Genomic DNA, 25,222 nt, shown 5'->3' with positions numbered 1-25,222 from the left:
GATCTGTGTTCTTCAAGGATAGATGGTTTGGATTCTGTAGTATTTGTCATTTAATAAATTTACACTAGTTTACTAGCATCACAAAGTAAATAACAAAATCAAAAGAAAAAATCAACTGCAGAAATTCAATACAAGACATATCAGCTCAACACGCTGCGTTTCAAACCAGTCAATCACACCACAATCAACATGAACAGTAAATCAGTATTTCACTGGGAGCAATGGTAGAGGGGAATAAATACAAATATTTGTGAATATAAACTATTTCTACAGAGATGTGATTACAGAAAAGTAAATGTGTGAAATCAATGTAAATCAGGCAACCACAACTAATAATTACGGGTCTTTAGTGTCAGGACTCTGCATGACAGGGAGCCATCAAGTTCCAGTGTGTTAGGTGTCTACACTAGAAGCGCTACAGTGGCGCAGCTGCATTGATGCAGCATCTGGTGAAGAAGCTCTCCGCCAACGGGAGAGAGCTCTCCTGCTGGCATAATAAAACCACCGCTTCTCTCGCCAACATAGCACTATCTGCACCGGTCAGTGTCACTTGTATCGCTCGGAGGGTGCGCCACAAAAGTTATACTGACATAACCCTTAGAAACCATTCTCTGGAAGCCTAACTCTGTCTCATTTCTATGGTTGGGTCAGGTTTGTCTTGCTTTTTACAGTTCACGTGCTTTATGGGGAAAGGACCACGTATACCTGTGGACCCTGTTTCTCTTTGAGCCTTTTGGATGCTGCTGCAGAACAAGCAAACGATAATGGTGGTCCACACTTGGTCCTTAGTCAGTTAGTAAGCTCTCATCTCCTGTGAGGTGCCTTACTGATCCATGAATCTGTAACAGCTTGTTTCCTGTATGGTTGGGCCAATCAGCTCTCTGCCACTGGGTTGAATAGCACAAGTTTCCAGGCTTCATTGAGTCATAGAATCATAAAATATTAAGGTTGGAAGAGACCTCAGGAGGTCATCTAGTCCAACCCCCTGCTCAAAGCAGGACCAACCCCAACTAAATCATCCCAGCCAGGGCTTTGTCAAGCCAGGCCTTAAAAACCTCTAAGGATGGAGATTCCACGACCTCCCTAGGTAACGCATTCCAGTGCTTCACCAGCCTCCTCGTGAAATAGTGTTTCCTAATATCCAACCTAAACCTCCCCCACTACAACTTGAGACCATTGCTCCTTGTTCTGTCATCTGCCACCACTGAGAATAGTCTAGATCCATCCTCTTTGGGACTTCCCCCTTCAGGTAGTTGAAGGCTGCTATCAAATCCCTGCCTTGTTCTTCTCTTCTGCAGAGTAAATAAGCCTCTCCTTATAAGTCATGTGCCCCAGCCCCCTGATCATTTTCGTTGCCCTCCGCTGGACTCTCTCCAATTTGTCCACATCCCTTCTGTAGTGGAGGGGCCCAAAACTGGACATAGTACTCCAGATGTGGCCTCACCAGTGCCGAATAGAGGGGAATAATCACTTCCCTCAATCTGCTGGCAGTGCTCCTACTAATACAAACCAATATGCCGTTGGCCTTCTTCGCAGTGAGGGCACACTGCTGACTCATATCCAGCTTCTCAACCACTGTAATCCCCAGGTCCTTTTCTGCATATGAGCGTATGATGTTGAAAGGCTTCCCCACCTCACTAGGCTCTGTTGTTCTCTGTCAGCTACAGAACTTCATAGTCACGTTTCAGCGGCTTCGTATGTTGTAAGACTGTCTCTAGTTACCACTGTTGTATACAGTGTTGTTGTGATATCAGTCCCAGGCTATTAGAGGGAAAAGGTGGGTGAGGTTATATCTTTTATTGGACCAACTTCTGTTGGTGAGAGAGACAGGTTTTTAGTTTGCACAGAACTCTTCTTCACGTCTGGGACACTTAATTGGAGTGTCGCCACTAAATACAAGGCGGAAGAGCCTGCTGTGGAGTTTCCATTTCAGACAGCAAAATTCATTGTCTTCCATTGGTACATGCAGTGGTGTTGTAACCATGTCAGTCCCAGGCTGTTAGAGACATAAGGTGGGTGAGATCATATATTTTATAAGACCAGCTTCTGTTTGTGAGAGAGGCATCTCTCACCAACAGAAATTGGTCCAATAAAAGATCTGACCTCACCCACCTTGTGTCTCTAGTTACCGAGATTGGGCATCTCTCTCCCCTCGGCATTGATGGTTCCACTGACTGCATGGCAAGATGAGTCACCTCTCCTCTGACCCTTGTTTTACTCCATTTGATTCCTCAGGCCTCTGCATATCCTTTTTACAGATTCTTTACAAGATTGTTGAATCAGGTACCTGGGTAATCCAGGTGTCTGGTGAGGTGATGATTGCATGTTTCTGAATCAGGCTGGAATATGGCCTTGTCTCATGCTCTCAAAGACTTTTCAGATGCTTGTTGAATTGCAGATGCTCCTATTTGCCATTGTCCTCGTTAATGGCATTGGCCTATAGAAAATATTGTATATCCTTTCCTTCTAGATCCAGGGCAATTCCCCCACCCATGGTATTCAGGCATTGCCTGAGTGCACTGTAGTTACTGACAAGCAAGTTGTGTTGATCCCAAGTAAATAAAGGGGAGTAGCACATTGTGTTGCAAATAGAATGTGGGTGGCATTGCCCTTGGCCTGCTAGGCACTTGGTGGGAGAGGCAGAGAACAGGGTTTGGTCCTCTGACTTTGTCTAGACTAGCATTAAAAGTTGTGTTGTTAAATAGTGCTAGGTGGTTTGAGCTGACTAGCACTCTGCTCAGGCCGGGGCAGGTTGTTTCCATGTGCTAACTTGTTGAGCTTAAGTCTGGGGAGAGACTAGGATTTAATGTGACCAGTTAGCACATGGTAAAGTAGAAAGAGAATTTTGATTTTAGGTGGGGCTAGCGTCTCACAGCTTTCAACCCAGCCAATGAAAAATTTCTCTTCAGATGTTCTGGCAGGTGGGGGAAAAATGGGTTTATGTATTAAAATTTGACTCATTCTTAACGATAAGTATATGGAGGCCAGTGCAGTACTCAGGATAGACGTGCTGTGACTGTTTTAGCCAGCCCTTCACAAGTTATTCGATAGGTCACTCCATGGAAGACTTCTCCTACAATGCCAGAAGAGCTCCACCTGGATTTTTATGTTTGTTAGCAGGGAAGGAGATGGTTATTCCCTTCTTTTTGCACAGCTACTGAGCTTCACAGGAGGAAGGCTCCCTCTTCTTCCTCATCCCCCAGAGCTGCTCCTGAGCTCTGCAGGAGAATGGCTCCCTCCCTAACCACCTGTGATTTTTAACTCACAAGTGGTGATAGGTGATTGGCGTCATCATGGGCTGGTTTTAACTGTGTGTGTCTGAGAGTGGGTGATGGGAGAGAGAGAGGCTTTATTGTTTTATAGAAATGACAGCATGTGTGCCTCACGCTCCTAACAAGGCAAAGCAGTATAAATCTTGTAAAAATACCTACTTGCCCAAGAGCTGCAGTATTCTCTGGGACTGACTCTGCCTAAGAAAAATATAAACACTGTATTCAAACCAAATAACTAATTGTATCGAGCTGGAACAGAGTCATATACGTTCAGGAAACAAGGCCATATTTCATGAAATGTCTTCTATTGATCACTAAATTGGTCACTAAATTTCCTTTTTTGCTGAGTCACTCAGGCCTGAATGTCTCTCCGGTTTCTCTGCTCACTCCCAGTTTTAGTTAATAGTCTTTTACCGGTCACATGCCAGGCTGGACAGGTGTAGGGATCCTTGGATCTTTAGGTAGATCAGAGCCTAAGTTTGAATTAGACTCAATTGTGCATTAATAATAATACCCATTGGTTCGGACTAGATTCTGAAAGCTCTCAGGAAAGGTAATTAGTGCCCACGTGCAGCATGCACTCAATACACCTCAACGTCTCAGCTGTTCTGTAATTTCCAGTGACGTGATCGCATTATTCACCTGCAAAATTTTATGTTTACAAAATGAAGAGGTTTTAAATTAGAGGAGAAAAACCCTGTCCCGGTGTCATCGGCCGGAGTCAGTGTGAGCGGGAGTCTGCATTGCCGTTATTTCCACACAATCAGGTGAACTGTTTTATATAAGAAAAAAATGTTTCTGAGCTGAAACCATGCTTGTTATGCTGCAGCCTACACTGAGCTGGTGTGAGGACAGTCATTACCATTGGGTTTTAAAGTAGTGACGCTGGGGGTCCTTTCACTTGGGATAACAGGGTACCCAGGATCTATCCTGATCTATCCCTTGTTTACCTGAGGTGGCTCACCACTGATCGTGTGGTTGTCTTCCAGGCAAGCCAAGCTTTATGAAAGCTCCCGAAGATCAGATTGGGATTTCTGGAGGAGTGGCCTCGTTTGTGTGCCAGGCGACAGGAGAGCCCAAGCCTCGCATCACATGGATGAAGAAAGGGAAGAAGGTCAGCTCCCAGCGGTTTGAGGTAACTGCAGAGATCTGGAACCAAGTCTGTCACTTGCCAATCTTAGCTGCACAGTAACCAGGGTCAGAGCCTGAATTTCTGTCAGTTGCTATAGGAGAAAAGGCTGAGAACTGCTGCAAGGGAAATTTTTCCTTCCTTCGGTGAGCCCTGCCTTAGGTCAGACATTGCAATGGTGAGCCAGAATTTGACTAAATATACTGAATGCTTGTTCTGGTAGGAATCTGGTCTAGCCTTGGTCATCCCAGAACCTGTAGAAGCACTAACTGAGATGTCAGAGCTGGGTCATAAACGGTCGATTTATGTAGGTTTTGTGTGTGTTAGAGTGGGGGAGGGGAGTGGGCATGGAAACCTGCTTAGCCTCCCAGCCCCAAGCAGACTGAAATGGGGTGCTCAAGCTCTAGCAGGAAGCTTTCCAGGCAGAACTGCTGCCATCTCTCGGTCTGATTTGAGATTCAGAATAGGAATAGGGAGAAGATGCCAAAGGGAGAATCTGATTTTTCTTTAGAGTAACTGGGATGTGGCAAACAGGGCTTTCCAACCTACATTGTTCTAAGATTTTTAACAGGAAAAGCAATTTGAGTTCCTCTCCCCACCTCTCCTCCTATCTTCCGTTTGGGTTATGCCCTTTTCTTCCACTCCACCCTTGGGAATGTAACCCTTCCTCTGTGTTTCCATCTCTTGGATATTTGCTTTTTTTATTGGCGCAGCCTCCCCTGACCCATCTACCCCACCCTGGCACCTGAAGTATGTTTTTTTGTGTCAGTTTTATACCTTGGGCACAGGAGACTTCTCACCAGAGGCGTTTCAGTGCCCGTACTTATCTTTCACCTTCTGCCTGTTTCTCTTGTTTCCTGCCACTTCTTTCATCTTCAGTGGTTTCTGCTGACCACTCTTGTCAGTTATTTCTTCTTTATCCTTTGGCTGTGCAGCATTAACAGTGTTTCAAGGGACATAGCACACGTGTAGGAGAGGAGGTAGCACAGGGTCTGGACTTGAAGCAGGTCGTCCTAGTGCTCAGTATTGCTGAGCCACTTCATATATGACCTGAGTGATAAAATGATGAGGTGAGGTCTGTGCCCCAGGGCGTAGCCCTGCTTCCTGTAGTACCACTAACATAGTTCAGTTTCTCATGTTTGCATTGTTTTGCTTCTTTCAGTAACTGAAACAGGATGAGTTTAAAGTTAGCTGTGGCCTGAGGCTGTGGCTTTGCAATCTGCCATTAAAGAGTCATTTATAATAGTCCTGTAGTGTAATACATTCCTCTCTTCTCTGCCATGTAGAAGAGTTCGAGTAATACTTCTCCCACCTTAGCATGATGGAACGATGAGTGGCTGTTATACTAGGAAAGGAACTGTAATTATGTCACTGTTGATCGTGCCACTGTTGTGAAGGGCCTGATCCTGGAAGGTGCTAAGCACCTCAGCTCCTATTGAAGTTAGCGATTGCTGAAGTGGCTCAGCATATTGTCCCACACTTAACGATATTTCTCTTATAGCCCACAGGATCTTAGAGCTCTGTTCTTTTATATTGAATCGAGGTTAAAGTTGACACGAAAATCCATCAGTGTGATCAGTAAAATCACCAGTGTAGATATGGTTAAGATGTTTTAAGTCAGAGGATCCACATCTGTATTAGCAGGTTGATATTTTTTCAAGTTTTAATTGTTTCATAAAGAACAGCATTGGATCTCCTTTTGTTCTGGGGCTCCGCAAACGGCAAATATATTCCTAACCCTGAATTTTCTTGCTTCACTGGATAAGGAACATCTCTTTTGTCAGGTGGTATATTTGTGTGTATGGATTCTGTTCCTGAATTCAATCTCACTTTCAGTCTCCATTTCAGTAGGAGCCAATAAAAAACCCTTTTCTTTTTCTTGTCAAGGTTATTGAGTTCGATGATGGGTCAGGATCAGTTCTCCGGATTCAACCCCTGCGTGTTCATCGAGATGAAGCAATCTATGAGTGCACAGCAACCAACAGTGTTGGGGAGATAAACACCAGTGCCAAATTAACAGTGTTAGAAGGTAGGCGGGAATTTCTCATGTTGGCTGGTGGTATGTTTTTTGGTTCAATATCTGCAGGTTTTCTTAGTGACTCCAGATAATACTGAGGTATTCTGAATTAGTTCTGGAAGGCTGTAGGCCTCCAGTACTATTTGCCGTTGTTTCCTTCAATGACAGAAGTCTTTGTCCGTTAATGTTTGTGAGCAGGAAGGAGTTGTAGATTGTGAGCTTTGCTTTGAAGTGAATCAGATGAATTATGGAACTGAGGTGTGCCATGCCCATTACCAGCTTTTGGGATCTAGCCAGAGATACATCTTTATGGTCTTTCTCGTCTGTCACAGTCATCCTACAGTGGCCCTCTCCATGGTATCTAAGAACCTGCACTTTGAAATGTGAAAAACTTAAGCTATATTTCTACCCCATCTGGACTAAATTGCTACAGTTTGTTGTATATGGGTTTGCAAGTCGCTCTTCAGCTTTTGCAGCTGGTGTGGAATTTAGCTGTATTTACTTTTTGTTATAGTAACAACTTTCCTGTTTCCTGTCTTTACGGAGGACTGTAGTGGCTACATAAAGCACTATGTTTGATATAAAGATCTTCATACTTGCCTACAGTATAATATGACTTTATTTTAGTTCTTGTGCTGGTCCTGCTTCTAAATGGCTTTAGTATGTATTTTGTATAAAGGGATAGTGTCTTTAGAGACCATTGCTTTTTTCCACGTAATTGTTTTATAGATTATAATAATTATTTTCCACTTTTGACTAAGATAAAGGTACTTATTTTAATATACATGGAGATGAGAGTATTTGTTTATATAAAAGCGGCAAAGAGTGCACCTTATAGACTAACAGACGTACTGGAGCAGGAGCTTTCGTGGGTGAACACCCACTTCGTCAGATGCATGTAGTGGAAATTTCCAGAGGCAGGTATAAATATGCAAGCAAGAATCAGGCTACGGATAACAAGGTTAGTCCAATCAGGGAGGATGAGGCCCTCTTCCAGCAGCTGAGGTGTGAACCCCAAGGGAAGAGAAACTGCTTTTGTAGTTGGCGAGCCATTCCCGGTCTTTGCTTAATCCTGAGCTGATGGTGTCAAATTTGCAAATGAACTGAAGCTCATCAGTTTCTCTTTGAAGTCTGGTCCTGAAGTTTTTTTTGCTGTAGGATGGCTACCTTTAAATCTGCTATTGTGTGTCCAGGGAGGTTGGAGTGTTCTCCTACAGGTTTTTGTATATTGCCATTCCTAATGTCTGATTTGTGTCCATTTATCCTTTTACGTAGGGACTGTTCAGTTTGGCCGATGTACATAGCAGAGGGGCATTGCTGGCACATGGCATATATTACATTGGTGGACGTGAATGAACCGGTGATGGTGTGGCTGATCTGATTAGGTCCTGTGATGGTGTCGCTGGTGTAGATATGTGGGCAGAGTTGGCATCGAGGTTTGTTGCGTGGACTGGTTCCTGAGTTAGAGTTACTGTGGTGTGTTGTTGCTGGTGAGAATATGCTTCAGGTTGGCGGGTTGTCTGTGGGCGAGGACTGGCCTGCCTCCCAAGGCCTGTGAAAGTGAGTGATCGTTGTCCAGGATGGGTTGTAGATCACTGATGATGTGTTGGAGAGGTTTTAGCTGAGGACTGTATGTGATGGCCAGTGGAGTTCTCTTTGTTTCTTTCTTGGGCTTGTCTCACAGCAGGTGGCTTCTGGGTACATGTCTGGCTCTGTTGATCTGTTTCCTTATTTCCTCGTGCGGTTATCATAGTTTTGAGAATGCTTGGTGAAGATCTTGTAGGTGTTGGTCTCTGTCTGAGGGGTTGGAGCAAATGCGGTTGTACCTCAGCACTTGGCTGTAGATAGTGGATTGTGTGGTGTATCTGGGATGGAAGCTGGAGGCATGAAGGTAGGCATAGCGGTCGGTGCGTTTTCGGTATAGGGTGGTGTTAACGTGACCATCACTTATTTGCACCGTGGTGTCTAGGAAGTGGACCTCCCGTGTATATTGGTCCAGGCTATGGTTGATGTTGGGGTAGAAGCTGTTGAAATCGTGGTGGAATTCTTCCAGGGTTTCCTTCCCATGGGTCCAGATGATGAAGATGTCATCAATGTAGCGTAGGTAGAGGTGTGAGTGGACGAGAGCTGAGGAAGCGTTGTTCTAAGTCAGCCATAAAAATGTTGGCATACTGTGGGGCCATGCGGGTGCCCATAGCGGTGCCACTGGTCTGGAGGTATCTATTGTGACCAAATTTGAAATAATTGTGCGTGAGGATAAAGTCACAGAGCTCAGCAACCAGTTGTGCTGTGGCATCATCAGGGGTACTGTTCCTGACTGCTTGTATTCCATTTGTGTGTGGGATGTTTGTGTAGAGAGCCTCTACATCCATGGTGGCAAGGATGGTGTTTTCTGGAAGATCACCAATGCATTGTCGTTTTCTCAGGAAATCAGTGGTGTCACGGAGATAGCTGGGAGTGCTGGTGGCGTAGGGTCTGAGTAGAGAGTCCACATATCTGGACAGTCCTTCAGTGAGAGTGCCAATGCCTGAGATGATGGGGCGTCCAGGATTTCAGGGTTTGTGGATCTTGCGTAGTAGATAGAGTAGCCCCGGTCGGGGCTCTAAGGGTATGTTGATTTGTTCCTATGTTAGTGTAGGGAGTGTCCTGAGTAGATGGTGCAGTTTCTTGGTGTATTCCTCAGTGGGATCTGAGGAAAGTGGCCTGTAGAATTTGGTATTGGAGAGTTGTCTGGCAGCCTCCTTTTGGTAGTCAGACCTGTTCATGATGACAACAGCAACTCCTTTATCAGCTTCTTTGATTATAACGTCAGGATTGTTTCTGAGGTTGTGGATGGCATTGCGTTCTGCACAACTTAGGTCAGTCCCTACATAAAAGGATAAATGGACATAAATAAGACATTAGGAATGGCAATATACAAAAACCTGTAGGAGAACACTTCAACCTCCCTGGACGCACAATAGCAGATTTAAAGGTAGCCATCCTACTGCAAAAAAACTTCAGGACCAGACTTCAAAGAGAAACTGATGAGCTTCAGTTCATTTGCAAATTTGACACCATCAGCTCAGGATTAAGCAAAGACCGGGAATGGCTCGCCAACTACAAAAGCAGTTTCTCTTCCCTTGGGGTTCACACCTCAGCTGCTGGAAGAGGGCCTCATCCTCCCTGATTGGACTAACCTTGTTATCCGTAGCCTGATTCTTGCTTGCATATTTATACCTGCCTCTGGAAATTTCCACTACATGCATCTGACGAAGTGGGTGTTCACCCACGAAAGCTCCTGCTCCAGTACGTCTGTTAGTCTATAAGGTGCCACAGGACTCTTTGTAACTCTCACAATCTCAGAGCCTCCCGTTCCCCATCTGTAATGTGGGGGTAGTGGCACTGCCCTACCTCTGCTTTAGAGGTGCACCAAGTCCATGGTGGGCATTACCACAGTGTCAAAATAATAAATGTGTACTGTGGCTGAGATTAAGCAGGGAATTTCACCCCAAAAGGAAAATGTTTATGAAAGTTCTGAGGGAGTGGAAATGTGGTTTAAAATGGAAGGTGTCTGATATGTGTGGGTTTGTTGGGTGCATGCACACACACGCAGTTGTGAGCTTACTTGTTCTGGCGCGGGAATCAGGGAATCTCCCACTCGCATTTCCTGGGGCTGAGGGAGAAGATGAGCTCCATTCGTTAAAATACGGTGTAGAGCTAATTAGACTTGGACACAATGTTTTATCCTTTTTTTTCCTTTGAGGATTTTTACAGATAAGTTCTTATTTTTTAGCGAAATCTTTGCCCTGCTCTTCTCAATGTCCCTCTTTATTGTGCCCATTTCCATATTGCACCTGATGTCTGCTATGCATGAGCATGGGGGTTTGTGACGCTTCTCCTGCATTGTGGCTATACCTGAAACCACTTCTCTCTTTGCTCAGGTAACGTCAGCGTGGATACTAGGCCTGGCCAGCTGATCCTGCAGGGCGCTCTCCGGCACTCAGGGAATACATTTTAGCCCAGGCTCCTCTTCCTCTTGTTTTTCTTCCCCAACAAGAATTCTACCAAGCTGTCTGGAAACGGCACGTTTTGTGTGAAGCAAATGAGAAAATTAAATAGGAGGGTGAAATCCTCAGGGATCTTAGTGGGGTTTGGCTTTTCTTGCTGATCGTGTGGTTAACATAATTTTTGTAAAAAGAAAAGGAGGACTTGTGGCACCTTGGAGACTAACAAATTTATTGGAGCATAAACTTTCATGAGCTACAGCTCACTTCATCGGATTGAAGTGAGCTGTAGCTTACGAAAGCTTATGTTCAAATAAATTTGTTAGTCTCTAAGGTGCCACAAGTCCTCCTTTTCTTTTTGCGATTACAGACTAACGCGGCTGCTACTCTGAAACCTATAGTTTTTGTAATTGCTGTCAGGTGGAAATTGAAATGGTGCAAACCTGCTGTCTTTCAAGAGCCTGACCAGTACAAAGATCCCAGGTGCGCGGCAGAGCTCTGCTCATCACAGACATTTTCAGGGGTACATGCTGCTAAAGGCACAGCACATATTGATTTTACATTACAACCCTTTGAATTCTTCACAATTTGATCTTTAGAGCACAGACCTTAGCACTGAAACCAGAAGTTCACAAACATTCAGGGTTTAGCTGACTTCTCTGTTGGTTGCAGACTAATCTGGAGCTTTATTTGATTTAGATTTCTGCTGTGTTTTGTGCATCAATGGCACATTGTCTTTTCTGATTGCTAACTTACTCTATTCAGTATATTAAGAGACAAGCTGGAGTCTCATTTCTTCCTGTAGGAGCCAGGAGCTCAAACACATGTGAATGTTCTGTTAAGAGTTTGATTCCCTGCCATATCCTTAATCAGCTGCTTGCATCTCCCTGTTTTTTTCTGTGTAACTTCAAATCCTGTTTGGGAGCAGAGCTGCATATACTTAATATAATTGAAAATTATTTCTCCTGTTGATAGCGGGTGAGGTAGACATGTGAACACCCCCTCTTCTCTTTTTCTCCTGGGCAGCTGATAAGCTGAATTATGTATGAGTCATATTGAACATTTCTGTCTTTTTCAATTATGACCTGAAGCAGCATACAAGTACACTCTTGCATGCCTAGCAGCAGGGTGAAAGCAAAGCAAACAGGGGAGGGTTAGAATCAATAAATTGACAAACATTCCCAAGGAAACCTTCAGGGACAGTTGGTGGACACTCCATGTAACAAATTAATAAATATATTATTCAGTTGCAGTGTGCAGGATTACATCTAGCATTATAGAGCTTTTTAAGTAGGGTGATTATATGAAATGTAAATAGAGAAGGATGAGCAGTGTGGCAAGAATTTGGCAATATTTCCTACCCTGAACAAACCTGATTACAAGAGTCTTCACATACTGCTCTTTAACAAAATGCCTTGCGTCTTCAGCTTCCTCACTATATTAAGAAAGGCAGAGGTAATTATGTTCTCCACTGGTCTCTTGTAATCTGCATTCTCTCAGCATTGATTTGCAAATTCCAATTGGCAGGCATAGGGAAAAAGTAGTGCAGGATCTTTCACCAGGGTTTACCTTCGCCTTGGCCAATGTAGTGAGCTTGCTTAGCTGTGAAGTACTGTGCTTTCTCCCAAGAGTTTGGAACATAGGCATTGTTATCTTCAGTTTGTAGCCTTAATAAACAGTGGTGAAAAATGCTCTCAACCTTGGTGAACCTTGATGCTCTGTGAACAGACTTTTCAGCCCTCTGCTGCCCAGAGCATGTTGTGTCATATCAAGGCAACAGTGAAGAAACACATTTAGAGCTTAATTCTCCTTGGTTTTAAGTTTAATGAATGCTAAAATATTATCTCTCATTTCCATTTCCAGCATTCGTTTACACAAATCCCTCATGCCTTGTATCCTAGACTTATTATGTGCTGCATAACTGAGCTTGTTTTGAGCCCCAGTGCATTCATCTTGAGTGTGCTGCCAAACCCTGCCATGAAGTAACTCCTGTTGAGGAGAAGCAAAATAGCAGCAGAGGGACTACTTACACTGTATCAGAGTAACAGCCGTGTTAGTCTGTGTTCACAAAAAGAAAAGGAGTACTTGTGGCACCTTAGAGACTAACCAATTTATTTGAGCATGAGCTTTCGTGAGCTACAGCTCACTTCATCGGATGCATACTGTGGAAACTGCAGAAGACATTATATACACAGAGACCATGAAACAATACCTCCTCCCACCCCACTGGTGGGAGGAGGTATTTTTTCATGCTTTGTGTGTATATAAAAAGATCTTCTACACTTTCCACAGAATGCATCCAATAAAGTGAGCTGTAGCTCACGAAAGCTTATGCTCAAATAAATTGGTTAGTCTCTAAGGTGCCACAAGTACTCCTTTTCTTTTTACTGACACTGTAGGCTTTATTTTCAAGGTAACCCACCAGGTGAGTTTTACTTGATGGACTTTCCCTGCCAGAAGTCAGGGAAGTTCTGGTGAATTGTAATGGAGCCCCAGAAGCTAGTAAAACTCCAGAGTACATTGTATTGGGGTGGGATGCACCTCCATCAGATTGTGGCTCACTGATTACTGAACCATGTCATGAGCTTAATTTCTCTCACCATCTGCTGGCTCCATCCCAGTTCCTGGAGTTACCCAGTTTGAAACACTTCAAATGATAAACACTTGACAGTTACAAATGATTTCTGCAGAGAGCTGGATCTCCAAAGGCCTGAAACAATATGTCCTGTTGTAAACACTCGTCTAACAGCGGTTTCAGCATAGCTATGGTAAACAAAAGTTAGCTGCGTTTAATCCTTATTTATGCTTGGCTAGTTACGAAAGGATCAGTAGGGACATCCCCTTTTGGCTAATGTGTCTCTCGTTTTCTTTCACATCTTCTTGCCAGGAAAAAACTGTCAGTAACTGTTATAAAATTAGAGTGATGAGGGAGGAGAGCTTGATTCGGTTTAGATGCAGTATGTCTGCAACCCCAAATGTGCACTGTAGCTCATCTTAAGAGTGATGAAATGTGCCCTTTCTGTAGAAGAAGATATTAGAAATGTCTTGTCCATTCTCCTGGCCAATACATGTCTGTTCTCCCTTGTATATGCTCAAGGAGTCTAGTTTTACATGGCCTAAGTAATAGGTCTTCTATAGTCTCCCTTGGGAGACTGTGCCACAAATTCGAATCCCACTGTTCTTTTCCACTGAAATTGGTCTAACTGTATAGAAGAGACTGGTGTGATACTGGGTTAAATGCCCTCTGTAAACATTGCATTCCTGAGTGCTGCAGTACAGTGAGTCTCTGCATGCTTTCCTGCATTGGGAAACTTCCAAATAGCACTGTGACATACATAGAAACAGAGCTGCCTAGAAGGCTGGTTTTTCCCCCTTAGCTGGTGGTGTACCATTTTTTAATAAAAGTTAAAATTAAGCCAATCATTTGTGGATGACCTATGTGTGATGCCCTGCCCTGCCCTGCCGGAGAGCCTTGTTCACTGTTCAGACTCAAGCCCCATGATGGCAAGGTGCGCGTTCTACTCATAAGGAAAGAATGCCTTTCACTGCACAACAGCAGGTGCCCTTATATTGCTCTGGCAGGCAGACTTAGCAGCCGTGTTGACTGGCTCAAAGTTTTGTTTGTTTCTCAGCTGCTAAGGTGGTGACTGCAAAATGAGACCTTGAGGATGGGGGGAAATAGGAGGTTTCTTGAGGTTCTGACACCCCAGGAATCATAGGGATAGAGGTGAGCATTAAGGACTTAACTTTAACTAGGGCCAAGAGCATTCACAATCACTGTTTAACTCACTTTGTATTGCCTGAGTAATAACAGTTGTTACATGCATTGTATCCTGTGTGCTCCTAATACCTAGACATGCCAGGGTATCCTAAATGACTGTGGTGCAGCTGTTCTATCTTTGATACCTACAAACCACCCATCACCTCAGAGTCTAGATTTCTAAATTTCCTTATTTATGTCAGATTAAACGAGAAATGTAGCATTACTTTAATGTTGTTTTTTAATTTAGTTAAAGAAAGTGGCTTTCCTGGCTGCAAACGAGACAATTGAGAAGTAATTTTGTCAGCCGAAGAATACAGGAATGACCATACTCGGTCAGACCAATGGTCCATCTAGCCCAGAATCCGGTCTTCCGACAGCAGCCAATGCCAAGTGCTTCAGAGGGAATGAACCAAGCAGGGCAATTATTGAGTGATCCTCCCCTGTCATCCACTCCCAGCTTCTAGCAGTCAGAGGCTAGGGACACCCAGAGCATGGGGTTGCATCTCTGACCATCCTGGCTAATAACCATAGATGAATCTGTCCTCCAGGAATTTACCTAATTCTTTTTTAAGCTGATGCCTAGTAATTTATTGGGTGTTCATGTTATGTGAAGGGATGCAACACTTCCATATTCACTTTCTCCACAGCATTCTCATTTTATAGACCTCTGTCATATTCCCCCGTTAACTGTCTCTTTAAAAACCTGGGACTCTTCAGTTTAGAAATCTCTCCTCGTACGGAAGCTGTTCCACAGCCCTAATAATTTTTGTTGCCATTTTCTGTACTTTTTTCAATTCTAATATCTTTTTGAGATGAGGTGACCAGTATTCAAGGTGTGGCGGTATTGTGGATTTATATTAGTAATATGATATTTTCGGTCTTATTTTCCTGTACCTTTCGTAATGATTCCGAACATTCTCTTTTTTTGACTGCACACTGAGCAAATGTTTTTGGAAAACTATCCACTATTCAAGATCTCTTTCTTGAGTGGTAACAGTTAATTTTGACCCTATAAATTTGCATGTATAATCAGAATTATGTTTTCCAGTGTGCATTACTTTGCATTTATCAACATTGAATTTCATCTGCCATTTTGTTGCCCAGTCACCCAGTTTAATGAAATGTCGATAATTCTTTGCAGTCAGCTTTGGACGTAACTATCTTGAGTAATTTTGTATCGTCTGCAAATTTTGTCACCTCTCTGTTTACCCCCTTTTCTAGATCATTTATGTATATGTTGAACAGCACTGGTCCCAGAGCAGATCCTACCTCTCTCCGTTGTGAAAACTGGCCATTTATTCTTACCCTTTGTTTCCTATCTTATAACCAGTTACTGATCCATGAGTGGATCTTCCCCTTATCCCATGGCTCCTTATTTAGCTTAAGAACTTTTGGTGAGGGACCTTGTAAAAGGCTTTCTGAATATCCGTGTACACTATATCCCTGGATCACCCTTGTCCACATGTTTGTGGACAACCTTAAAGCGTTGTGATAAATTGGTGAGGTATGATTTCCCTTTACAAAAGCCATGTTGACTCTTCCCCAACAAATCATGTTCATCCATGTGTCCGATAATTCTGTTCTTTAATATAGTTTCAACCAATTAGCCTGGTAATGAAGCTGAATTATTACTTTTTAGTTTATCAATTTCTTCTAAAACCTCCTCTATTGACAATGCAATCTGGGACAGTTCCTCAGGTTTGTCATCTAAAAAGAATGGCACAGGTGTGGTAATCTTCCTCACAAACTCTGCAGTGAAGACCGATGCAAAGAATTCATTTAGCCTCACTACAATGGCCTTGTCTTTCTTGAGTGCTCCTTTAGCACCTCGATCATTCAGTGTCCCCATTAATTCTTTGGCAGGGTTCCTGCTTCTAATGTACTTAAATTTATTTTTTGCTTTTAGTTTAGTTTAGAAAGCTTAGTGTTGTCAATCTCTTCTCCAAACAGGAGAGTCAGCAGATCTGTAGAACTCATTAGGCCCAAATACCATCATTTCCATCTCTCATCTCTGTTTAAATGTTTAACTAATGGTACATGACCATATAATGTATCCACAATGACCAACTCCATCAGAAGACTGCCATGTACTGACATTATCAGTCAGGTTCATTCCACTTAGTTTATGAAGCAAGAAATACATCCTTTGAAAAGTTTTGAATGGAATCTCACATAACCAATACACAATGCACCGATGAAGTGAGCTGTAGCTCACAAAAGCTTATGCTCAAATAAATTGGTTAGTCTCTAAGGTGCCACAAGTCCTCCTTTTCTTTTTGTGAATACAGACTAACACAGCTGCTACTCTGAAACCAATACACAGTGGAACCCTTGGGAATTGTACCCTGAGGTGAAAACCTGGAGTCTGAGAAGACACTGACTTCTTAAACTTGAGTATATTTCTGATTCAGAAACAACTGTTCTCTTTCTCGTTTCCCAAATCAGATCTCCTGAGATTGGGTCAGGATTGGTCCAGAGAGTTGTCATATCCTGCCTGGCGTTCTTGTGACTTCTTGTCAAGAACAAATCGTGTCAAACCAACCGGATAGCTTTCTTTGACAGGATAACAAGCCTTGTGGATGGGGGGAAGTGATAGACATGGTATATCTTGACTTTAGTAAAGCTTTTGATACTGTCTCACATGACCTTCTCATAAACAAACTAGGGAAATGCAACCTAGATGGACCTACTATAAGGTGGGTGCATAACTGGTTGGAAAACCATTCCCAGAGAGTAGTTATAAGTGGTTCACAGTCATGCTAGAAGGGCATAACGAGTGCAGTCCCACAGGGATCAGTTCTGGGTCTGGTTCTGTTCAATATTTTCATCAATGCTTTAGATAATGGCGGAGAGTACACTTAGAAAGTTTGTGGATGATACCAAGCTGGGAGGGGTTGCAAGTGCTTTGGAGGATAGAATTATAATTCAAAATGATCTGGACAAACTGGAGAAATGGTCTGAAGTAAATAGGATGAAATTAAATAAGGATAAATGCAAAGTACTCCATTTAGGAAAGAACAATCAGTTGCACATACACAAACTGGGAAATGACTGCCTAGGAAGGAGTACTGCGGAAGGGGATCTGGGGGTCATGGTGGACCACAAGCTAAATATGAGTCAACAGTGTAACACTGTTACAAAAAAAGCAAACATCATTCTTGGATTATTAGCAGGAGTGTTGTAAGTAAGACACGAGAAGTAATTCTTCTACTCTACTCTGCGCTGATTAGGCCTCAACTGGAGTATTATGTCCAATTCTGGATGCCACATTTCAGGAAAGATGTGGACAAATTGGAGAAAGTCCAGAGAACAGCAACAAAAATGGTTAAGGGTCTAGAACACGTGACCTATGTGGGAAGATTGAAAAAATTGGGTTTATTTCATCTGGAAAAGAGAAGACTTAGAGGGGACATAACAGTTTTCAAGTACATAAAAGGTTATTACAAGGAAGAAGGAGAAGAAATGTTCTCCTTAACCTCTGGGGATAGGACAAGAAACAATCGGCTTAAATTGAAGCAAAGTAGATTTAGGCTGAACATTAGGAAAATCTTCCTGTTAGGTTAGGTTAAGCATGGGAATAAATTGCCTAGGGAGGTTGTGGAATCTCCATCATTGGAGATTTTTAAGATCAGGTTAGACAAATACCTGTCAGGGATGGTCTAGATCAGGGGTGGGCAAACTTTTTGGCCTGAGAGCCACATCTGGGAATAGAAATTGTATGGCGGGCCCTGGGGTGTGGGCTCTGGGGTGGAACTGGGGATGAGAGGTTTGGGGTGTAGGAGGGAGCTCTGGGCTGCGACCAAAGGGTTCCGAGGGCAGGAGGGGGATCATGGCTAGGGCAGGGGGTTGGAGTGTGGGAAGAGGCTCAGGGGTGCAGGAGTTGAGCGGTGCTTACCTCAAGCAGCTCCCAGAAGCAGTGGCATGTCCCTTCTCTAGCTCCTTCGCAGAAGCACAATCAGGCAGCTCTGCACGCTGTCCCGTCCACAGGCACCACCCATGCAGCTCCCACTGGAGTGCCAGAGGGGGCCATTGGAGCACGTAGGAGCCAGAGCAGCCCCTAACCCTGCGCCCTGGCTACAGTGCTGGAATGGGGCCATGCTGCGGCTTCCAGGAGTCTCATGGTGTGTCCCCCGACGCTGCTTCCCAGCTGGAGCTCTAGAACGGGGCCATGCCATGGCTTCCGGGAGCGACATGGTGCAGCTTCCAACCTTGCATCCCAGCTGGAGTTCCGGAGCGGCCCCCCGAACCAGCACCCCGGCTGGAGCGGGGCCGAGCCATATGGTGCGGCCCCCGACTCAGCGCCCTGCCTGGAGCACCGGAGCGGGGCAAGCCCCAGACCCCGCTCCCCAGTAGGAACTTGTGGGCTGGCTTAAAACATCTCGGCCCGCTGGCTGTAGTTTGCCCACCGCTGGTCTAGATAATACTTAGCCCTGCCATGAGTGCAGGGTACTGGATTAGATGACCTCTCAATGTCCTTTCTAGTCCTATGATTCTCACCCCATGAATAGTCTCTTATGAAGGTTTTTGACAAAGTCCAAATAAATTATGTTGACCAGTTCTCCTTTAGCTACTATTTTATTGAACAGATTTATTTGGGCATAAGCTTTTGTGGGTAAAACCCCACTTCTTCAGATCCATGAAAGCTTATGCCCAAACAAACCTCTTAGTCTTTAAGGTGCCACCGGACTCCCTGTTGTTTCTAAGCATAAGATGCACTTGGATGGAGATTGAGTTAATTCTAGCAGAAGAGAGACACAGAGATCTAATTAATTTGTAACTTTGGAAGACTTGAGTAGTTGCATCCATAAATGCTACTCATATGAAAAGAAGACAAACATCACATACATTTCAGCTCTACTAGTGTCCCTCAGAAGTTAAAGAATAACAGCTCCTTACTTACCATATGTTTCAAGCTCAAACATACTGGATCTTTCTTTCTTACTGCTGGATCTCCTTCAAGTTATCCCGTTCTGAGAGCTTATATGGAGAAGCGTAGCAACCTATTACTGATAGCTGTGTTCTCTGTAGTACATATGTCAACCCTGCCTGATATCTTCTGCTGACTGCTAAAGTTAGTCAGATTGTGTGTTCAGAGCTTTTGAAGTCTGCTAGGCTATAGAATAGTCCTCCAAGAGAGTCTGAAGAACGCATCACATGGATCTTTGGAAACGAAACTGGAAAATTCTCCTGAAAATGTCAGTGGACCCTAAGGAAAGGAGAAAGGGGACAGACAAGATGGCCTGACAGGTCTTTTCCATTCCTTAACTTCTATGGCAGAAATTAACTTTTGAATTAACTCATAATAGCGCAAACTTGTTTGTGCGTAAATTTATTGTGGCATGTATATTGTCATTTGTTACAAGGTAACTTGTGTACACACACTCTGTCTCTCATATATATACTGAAGATCACTGTGGTGCTAAGTGTTTCCATATATATATATATATATATGGATCACAGTGATCTTCAATAACTCCCTATACAGAAATGAGGGAAGCACACTTCCAGTCAGTAAAAATTGAGAGAACGAAACATTATAGTACCTATCCAGTTGCAGAGAATTCAGTGCAAATACCTACAAAACATCATTAAATCTTACGATTATGAGAAGCTTCTCTGGTTAGAGATCCACCTTTTCTTCTTTACATTCCCACTAAAAATCACAGCACCAAATAAACCGTTCTCAAGATGGGAACCTGAATCCTAATGAGACATCCAGCAAACGGTAAGTTTGAAACGACACAGTGTGCTAATGAACTCAAATAGCTGAAGCAACCATAGTGCTTCAAAAACCAGACCTCCATGCTGGGAGAAGTATGATAAAGGAATTTGTCGTTCATCTATCACCTACAATACGTGCAGAGGAGGAAATTTCATTGATACTTTTCCCCTTCCTTCCCCTCTTGAAGTATAATCAAATCATTATTATCGATTGACCACCTCTTGATCTCAGCCTGAGGTGTTGACAGTGCAAAATGAAGTTGGCTTGCAACAAAGACCTGCCAGTCGTGATTATTTTAACAGTTGGTTTCAATCCATTGAGCTCAGACTCAAGACTCAGCTCCTACTTTATCTTGTGTCTTTTGTCTTTTTTTTTTTTTTAAAATACTGTTTGGAGTAGGGGAGAGTCTATGGTTAAGGCACCTGTTAAAATACAGTACCAGTTACTGATCAGGAAAAACCATTGAGCCCTGTCTCCCAGGAAGTTGGTGCTAGAGATTACAGATAAATAGCATTGCCTCAAAAAGTCATCATGTTGTTGTTGATTCATTAATTGTACTCTGTTTCTGCACCTAGCACAATTGGTGCACTGAGGGTTAAAATATTTGCCCTCCATAGGCTCTTTAAGAAGCTCACCTGAATGTTAATCTAACATTAATCTTATGGTACTCAGCCAGCTTCTTCCCCATAGCAGTTGCAAACTGTTGATTGTCTTCTCAGAAATTTCAAAGTCTAATAATACAGCAGTCATTCTTATTGGTACCTCTGACCTGCTCAGTTTCCTTCTGCTTAGAGCTCTTTAAAAATCCTTTCTCCCAAAGAAAACCAGTGGGCGTGAGACATTATAAGAGCCCTCTTTTCAAGATCCTTGATCCAGGATGGATGATGCCAGGGGGAAAAACTGCAGTGTGTTCATCTGTCATGCTAATCCTTTGCTCTGTTGCTTCAGTCCCTTTATCACATGGATCCAGCCCAAACGAAATCTCTCCAAATTCTAGATCTGAGAGTTCAATGGAGACATGCAAATGCTGATTTAGAGTTGTAACTTAATGCAGTTATATTCCCAAACTAATGATCTTTCAACCACTTTTCTTGCTCGGTGGTGATGACTGGAAGCATTTAACCTGTGGAGTACTTCCTCCAACTTAGAATCCGAAGCCTTGTTTTTTGCTTCACAATCCACAGTTTGTATATCACCCTTACCAGCCAAGCAAGGTTAAAATTCATCTTTCTATGTCTCTGATTTTAGTAGTACCTTTGTCATCTCACTGGCCACCTTGGAGAGGAAAGAAGGGTAGTGAAAGTGTTGATGATAAATTGAGGTACAACTTGTCAGCTGGTGATGTTAAATAGTGTTGTGGGGCAAGGTATATGTCTGGAGGATGCACAGCCCAGGATCAGAGAATATTCAATATGGAGAACAAGAGCAAAGGAGGAAAAGGCTGAGTCTGTTGAAGAGTGAGAGAGAAAAAACAGGCCTTATATCTTCCCACTTCATGATTCACAACTTCTCGTGGCCTGGACATGCACAGCACAGCATCTTCTGCCTGCACCATCTCAAACAGGATTTACCTACCACATAGTGCTCCACCCAGAAAACACTCCAGGCAATGCCAAGAGATTGCTCTCTGTTCCAGGAGTGCAGAAAGAGGGTGGCACAGTCTGTCGGTAGCTAATGCATGGTAACCATCCAGAATCTCTGGAGCATGCCACGTACATTGAGAAGATTTCATGTTAGCCTCAACCAGATGTTTCTTCATCTTTGACAGTGAGAAGATAAGGGAGATGCTTTCTTAATTCACACACCCATATTCAAAGATACATTGGTCTCTTTCTTCCCAATGGGCGAGGCAAAGTAGCACCAGGCAGAGTCTTCCGGTGAATGTGAAGTGAATGTCTTCACTGGCATTACAGGGGCAGTTAGATTCACAACTCAGCTTGTTGTCAACACTCATCAGATGCTAATGAGGGGAAAATCCCTCTCAAGCTGGCTGTGTGGATACAGGCTATGGGGAGGATCCACAGTGCATTTGCCACTTCCTGCATCCTGTCCTTCACAGGAAAGCTATTGGGTACCCTGGTCTTCCTATACTGACTGTGTCCAATAAAGTAGCACAGTAGAGGGCCTAGTGACTCGATTGGTTTAAATTTATCTGCAGGAGCAATATCATCTCATGAAAAATTCTCTAGCACGGAACGTAATTGTTACATTGCAACTTCCATCCTTCATGTGCTTGTTGAAGGCTTTGTAACTGATCAAAGGACTAATGCCAAGGCTCAGATGCAGTAAAACTGAACTTTTACCTTCAGAGTGTGTCGTTCACATAAACAAGAGAGGAGAAGGATGCAGAAAGAGTCTTGTCTTTACCAATCAGACACTAAAAGTGATGGAAATGTAAAGAGAGAGAGAGAGAGTGCCCCAGGCATGAATTTTACGAACTTTAGTTTGTTGTTCAGTTTGGCTCATTGATCCTGTCACAATTGATGATTCATTAAGTTGTGACTACTGTAGCAATTACAACGAGCAGATGAATCTGAACTGTACATCTGGGTGATCCCAATGTGTTAATTATTTAAAAAATACTCTGCAGCTGGCCGTTCAGTGCATTCCAAGTGCCATTTCATATTATCGAGTAATTTGCTGTGGATGGCAGAGACCTGGCCTTTTTATTCCTGTGATACTACTTGGTCTCTTTTTTCCACATTTTAAACAGTGGGATTTGGTTGTCAGTGCAGCCTCTATCCTTGCAGGAAGGAAAATTATGGGGCTTGTATGCTACCTTTCCTATGCTACCTGAATTTTCATCTGTAGCTTATCTTCTGTGTCTTTGCTTGTAGGGAGAGAGAGGCTTCTTTCCTGTACTGAGTCATGTAAAGTGTGATAGGTTCGTAGGGGTGACCTTCTGGACTCCTGGGTATTAAGATTTAAATGATTGTCATAGCTTTAAGTAATAACATAATGATAACAACTCACATTATGCAGCACTTCTTGTCTCAAAGAATTCCAGAACACTTTACAAACTGTCAAAGCAGCCGTTCACGTACAAATGGCCATATTGGGTCAGAACAGTGGTCCATCGAGCCCAGTCTTCTGTCTGCCGACAGTGGCTAATGCCAGGTGCTCAGAGGGAAAGAACAGAACAGGGAATTATCAAGTGATCCATCCCCTGTTGTCCATTCCCAGCTTCTGGCAAACAGAGGCTAGGGACACCATCCCTGCGCATCCTGGCTAATAGCCATTGAGGGACCTATCCTCCATGAACTTATCTAGTGCTTTTTGAACACTGTTATAGTCTTGGCCCTCACAACATCCCCTGGCAACGAGTTCCACAGGTTCACTGTGCATTGTGTGAAGAAGAACTTCCTTTTGTTTGTTTTAAACCTGCTGCCCGTTAATTTCATTAGGTGATCCCTAGTTCTTGTGTTATGAGAAGGAGTAAATAACATTTCCTTATTCACTTTCTCCCCACCAGTCATGATTTTATAGACCTCTATCATATCCCCCCTTAATTGTCTCTTTTCCAAGCTGAAAAGTCCCAGTCTTATTAATCTCTCATCATATTGTAACCATTCCATACCCCATATAATTTTTGTCGCCGTTTTCTGTAACTTTTCCAATTCCAATATATCTTCTTTGAGATGGGGCGACCACATCTGCACGCAGTATTCAAGATGTGGGCATACCATGGATTTATGTAGAGGCAATATGATATGTTCTGTCTTATTATCTATCCCTTTCTTAATGATTCCCAAAATTCTGTTTGCTTTTTTGACTGCTACTGCACATTGAGTGGATGTTTTCAGAGAACTATCCACCTTTCGTGAGTGGTAGTTAATTTAGATCCCATCATTTTATAGGTATAGTTGGAATTATGTTTTCCAATGTGCACTACTTTGCATTTATCAACACTGAATTGCATCTGCCATTTTGTTGCCCAGTCATCCAGTTTTGTGAGATTGTTTTGTAGCTCTTCACAGTCTGCTTTTTTTTAACTGTCTTGAGTAGTTTTGAGTAGTCTTCTGCAAATTTTGCCACCTCACTGCTCACCCCTTTTTCCAGATCATTTATGAATATGTTAAATAGGACTGGGCCCAGTACAGACCCCTGGGGACCCCACTATTTACCCCCTCCATTCTGAAAACTGACAGTTTATTCCTGCCCTTTGTTTCCTGTCTTTTAGCCAGTTACTAAGAAGACCTTCCTTCTTATTCCATATTAGCTTACTTTGCTTAAGAGCCTTTGGCGAGGGACCTTGTCAAAGTACAATATAAAAATCTAAGTATAGTAGAACCTCAGAGTTATGAACCCCATCGTTATGAACTGACTGGTCAACTACACACCTCATTTGGAACTGGAAGTACGCAGTCAGGCAGCAGAGACCCCCTTCCACCCCCAACCACCCCAAAAAAGAAAGCAAATACTATACAGCACAGTACTGTGTTAAATGTAAACTGCTAAAAATAAAAGATTTGACAAGGTAATGAAACTATTTCTCTGCTTGTTTCGTTTAAATTAAAATGGTTAAAAGCAGCATTTTGCTTCTGCACGTAAAGTTTCAATGCTGTATTAAGTCACTGTTCAGTTGTAAACTTTCGAAAGAACAACCCTAAAGTTTTTTCAAAGTTACAAACAACCTCCTTTCCTGGGGTGTTCGTAACTCTGAGGTTCTACTGTACACTGTATCCACTGGATCACCCTTGTCCACATACTTATTGGCCCTCTCATCAAATTCTAGTGGATTGGTGAGGCATGATTTCCCTTTACAAAAACCATGTTGACTCTTCCCCTACAAATCATGTTTATCTAGGTGTCTGATAATTCTGTTCTTTACTATAGTTTCAACCCATTTGCCTGGTCTGTAATTGGCAGTACTGCCTCTGGATCCTTTTTTAAAAGTTGGCATCACATTAGTTATCCTTCAGTCATCTGGTACAGAAGCTGATCTAAGTGATAGGTTGTGCTTAGTAGTTCTGCAGTTTCACATTTGAGTTCCTTCAGAACTCTTGGGTGAATACCATCTGGTCCTGGTGACTTATTACTGTTTATCAAGTTTCCAAAACCAACTCAAACTGGGATAGTTCCTCAGATTTGTCATCTTAAAAGAGTGGCTCAGGTTTGGGAATCTCCCCTCATGTCCTCAGCCATGAAGACTGATGCAAAGAATTCATTTTGTTTCCCTGCAATGGCCTTATTGTCCTTGAGTGCTGCTTTAGCATCTCGATCGTCCAGTGGCCCCATTGGTTGTTTAATAGACTTCCTGCTTCTGATGTATTTAATTTTTTTGCTGTTACTTTTTGAGTCTTTAGCTAGGTATTCTTCAGATTCTTCTTTGG

General features: G+C 43.1%; 1 protein-coding gene across 8 annotated transcripts in view; it reads left to right on the top strand.

Moving 5' to 3' along the window:
• The window catches only part of PTPRF (protein tyrosine phosphatase receptor type F), a 622,833-nt gene that overhangs the window by 339,161 nt on the left and 258,450 nt on the right, over positions 1-25,222 (top strand). For all 8 annotated transcript variants that reach the window (XM_084635810.1, XM_084635808.1, XM_084635807.1 and 5 more), the window contains 2 exons: positions 4,262-4,407; positions 6,289-6,430. In XM_084635810.1, the coding sequence (XP_084491936.1) occupies positions 4,262-4,407; positions 6,289-6,430 (288 nt within the window). The remainder of the gene's footprint in view (positions 1-4,261; positions 4,408-6,288; positions 6,431-25,222) is intronic.

Source organism: Lepidochelys olivacea (genome assembly GCF_965140295.1).
Source record: "Lepidochelys olivacea isolate rLepOli2 genome assembly, chromosome: 8".
NCBI lineage: Eukaryota > Metazoa > Chordata > Testudines > Cheloniidae > Lepidochelys > Lepidochelys olivacea.
This window is presented reverse-complemented; position numbering and strand designations above follow the sequence as displayed.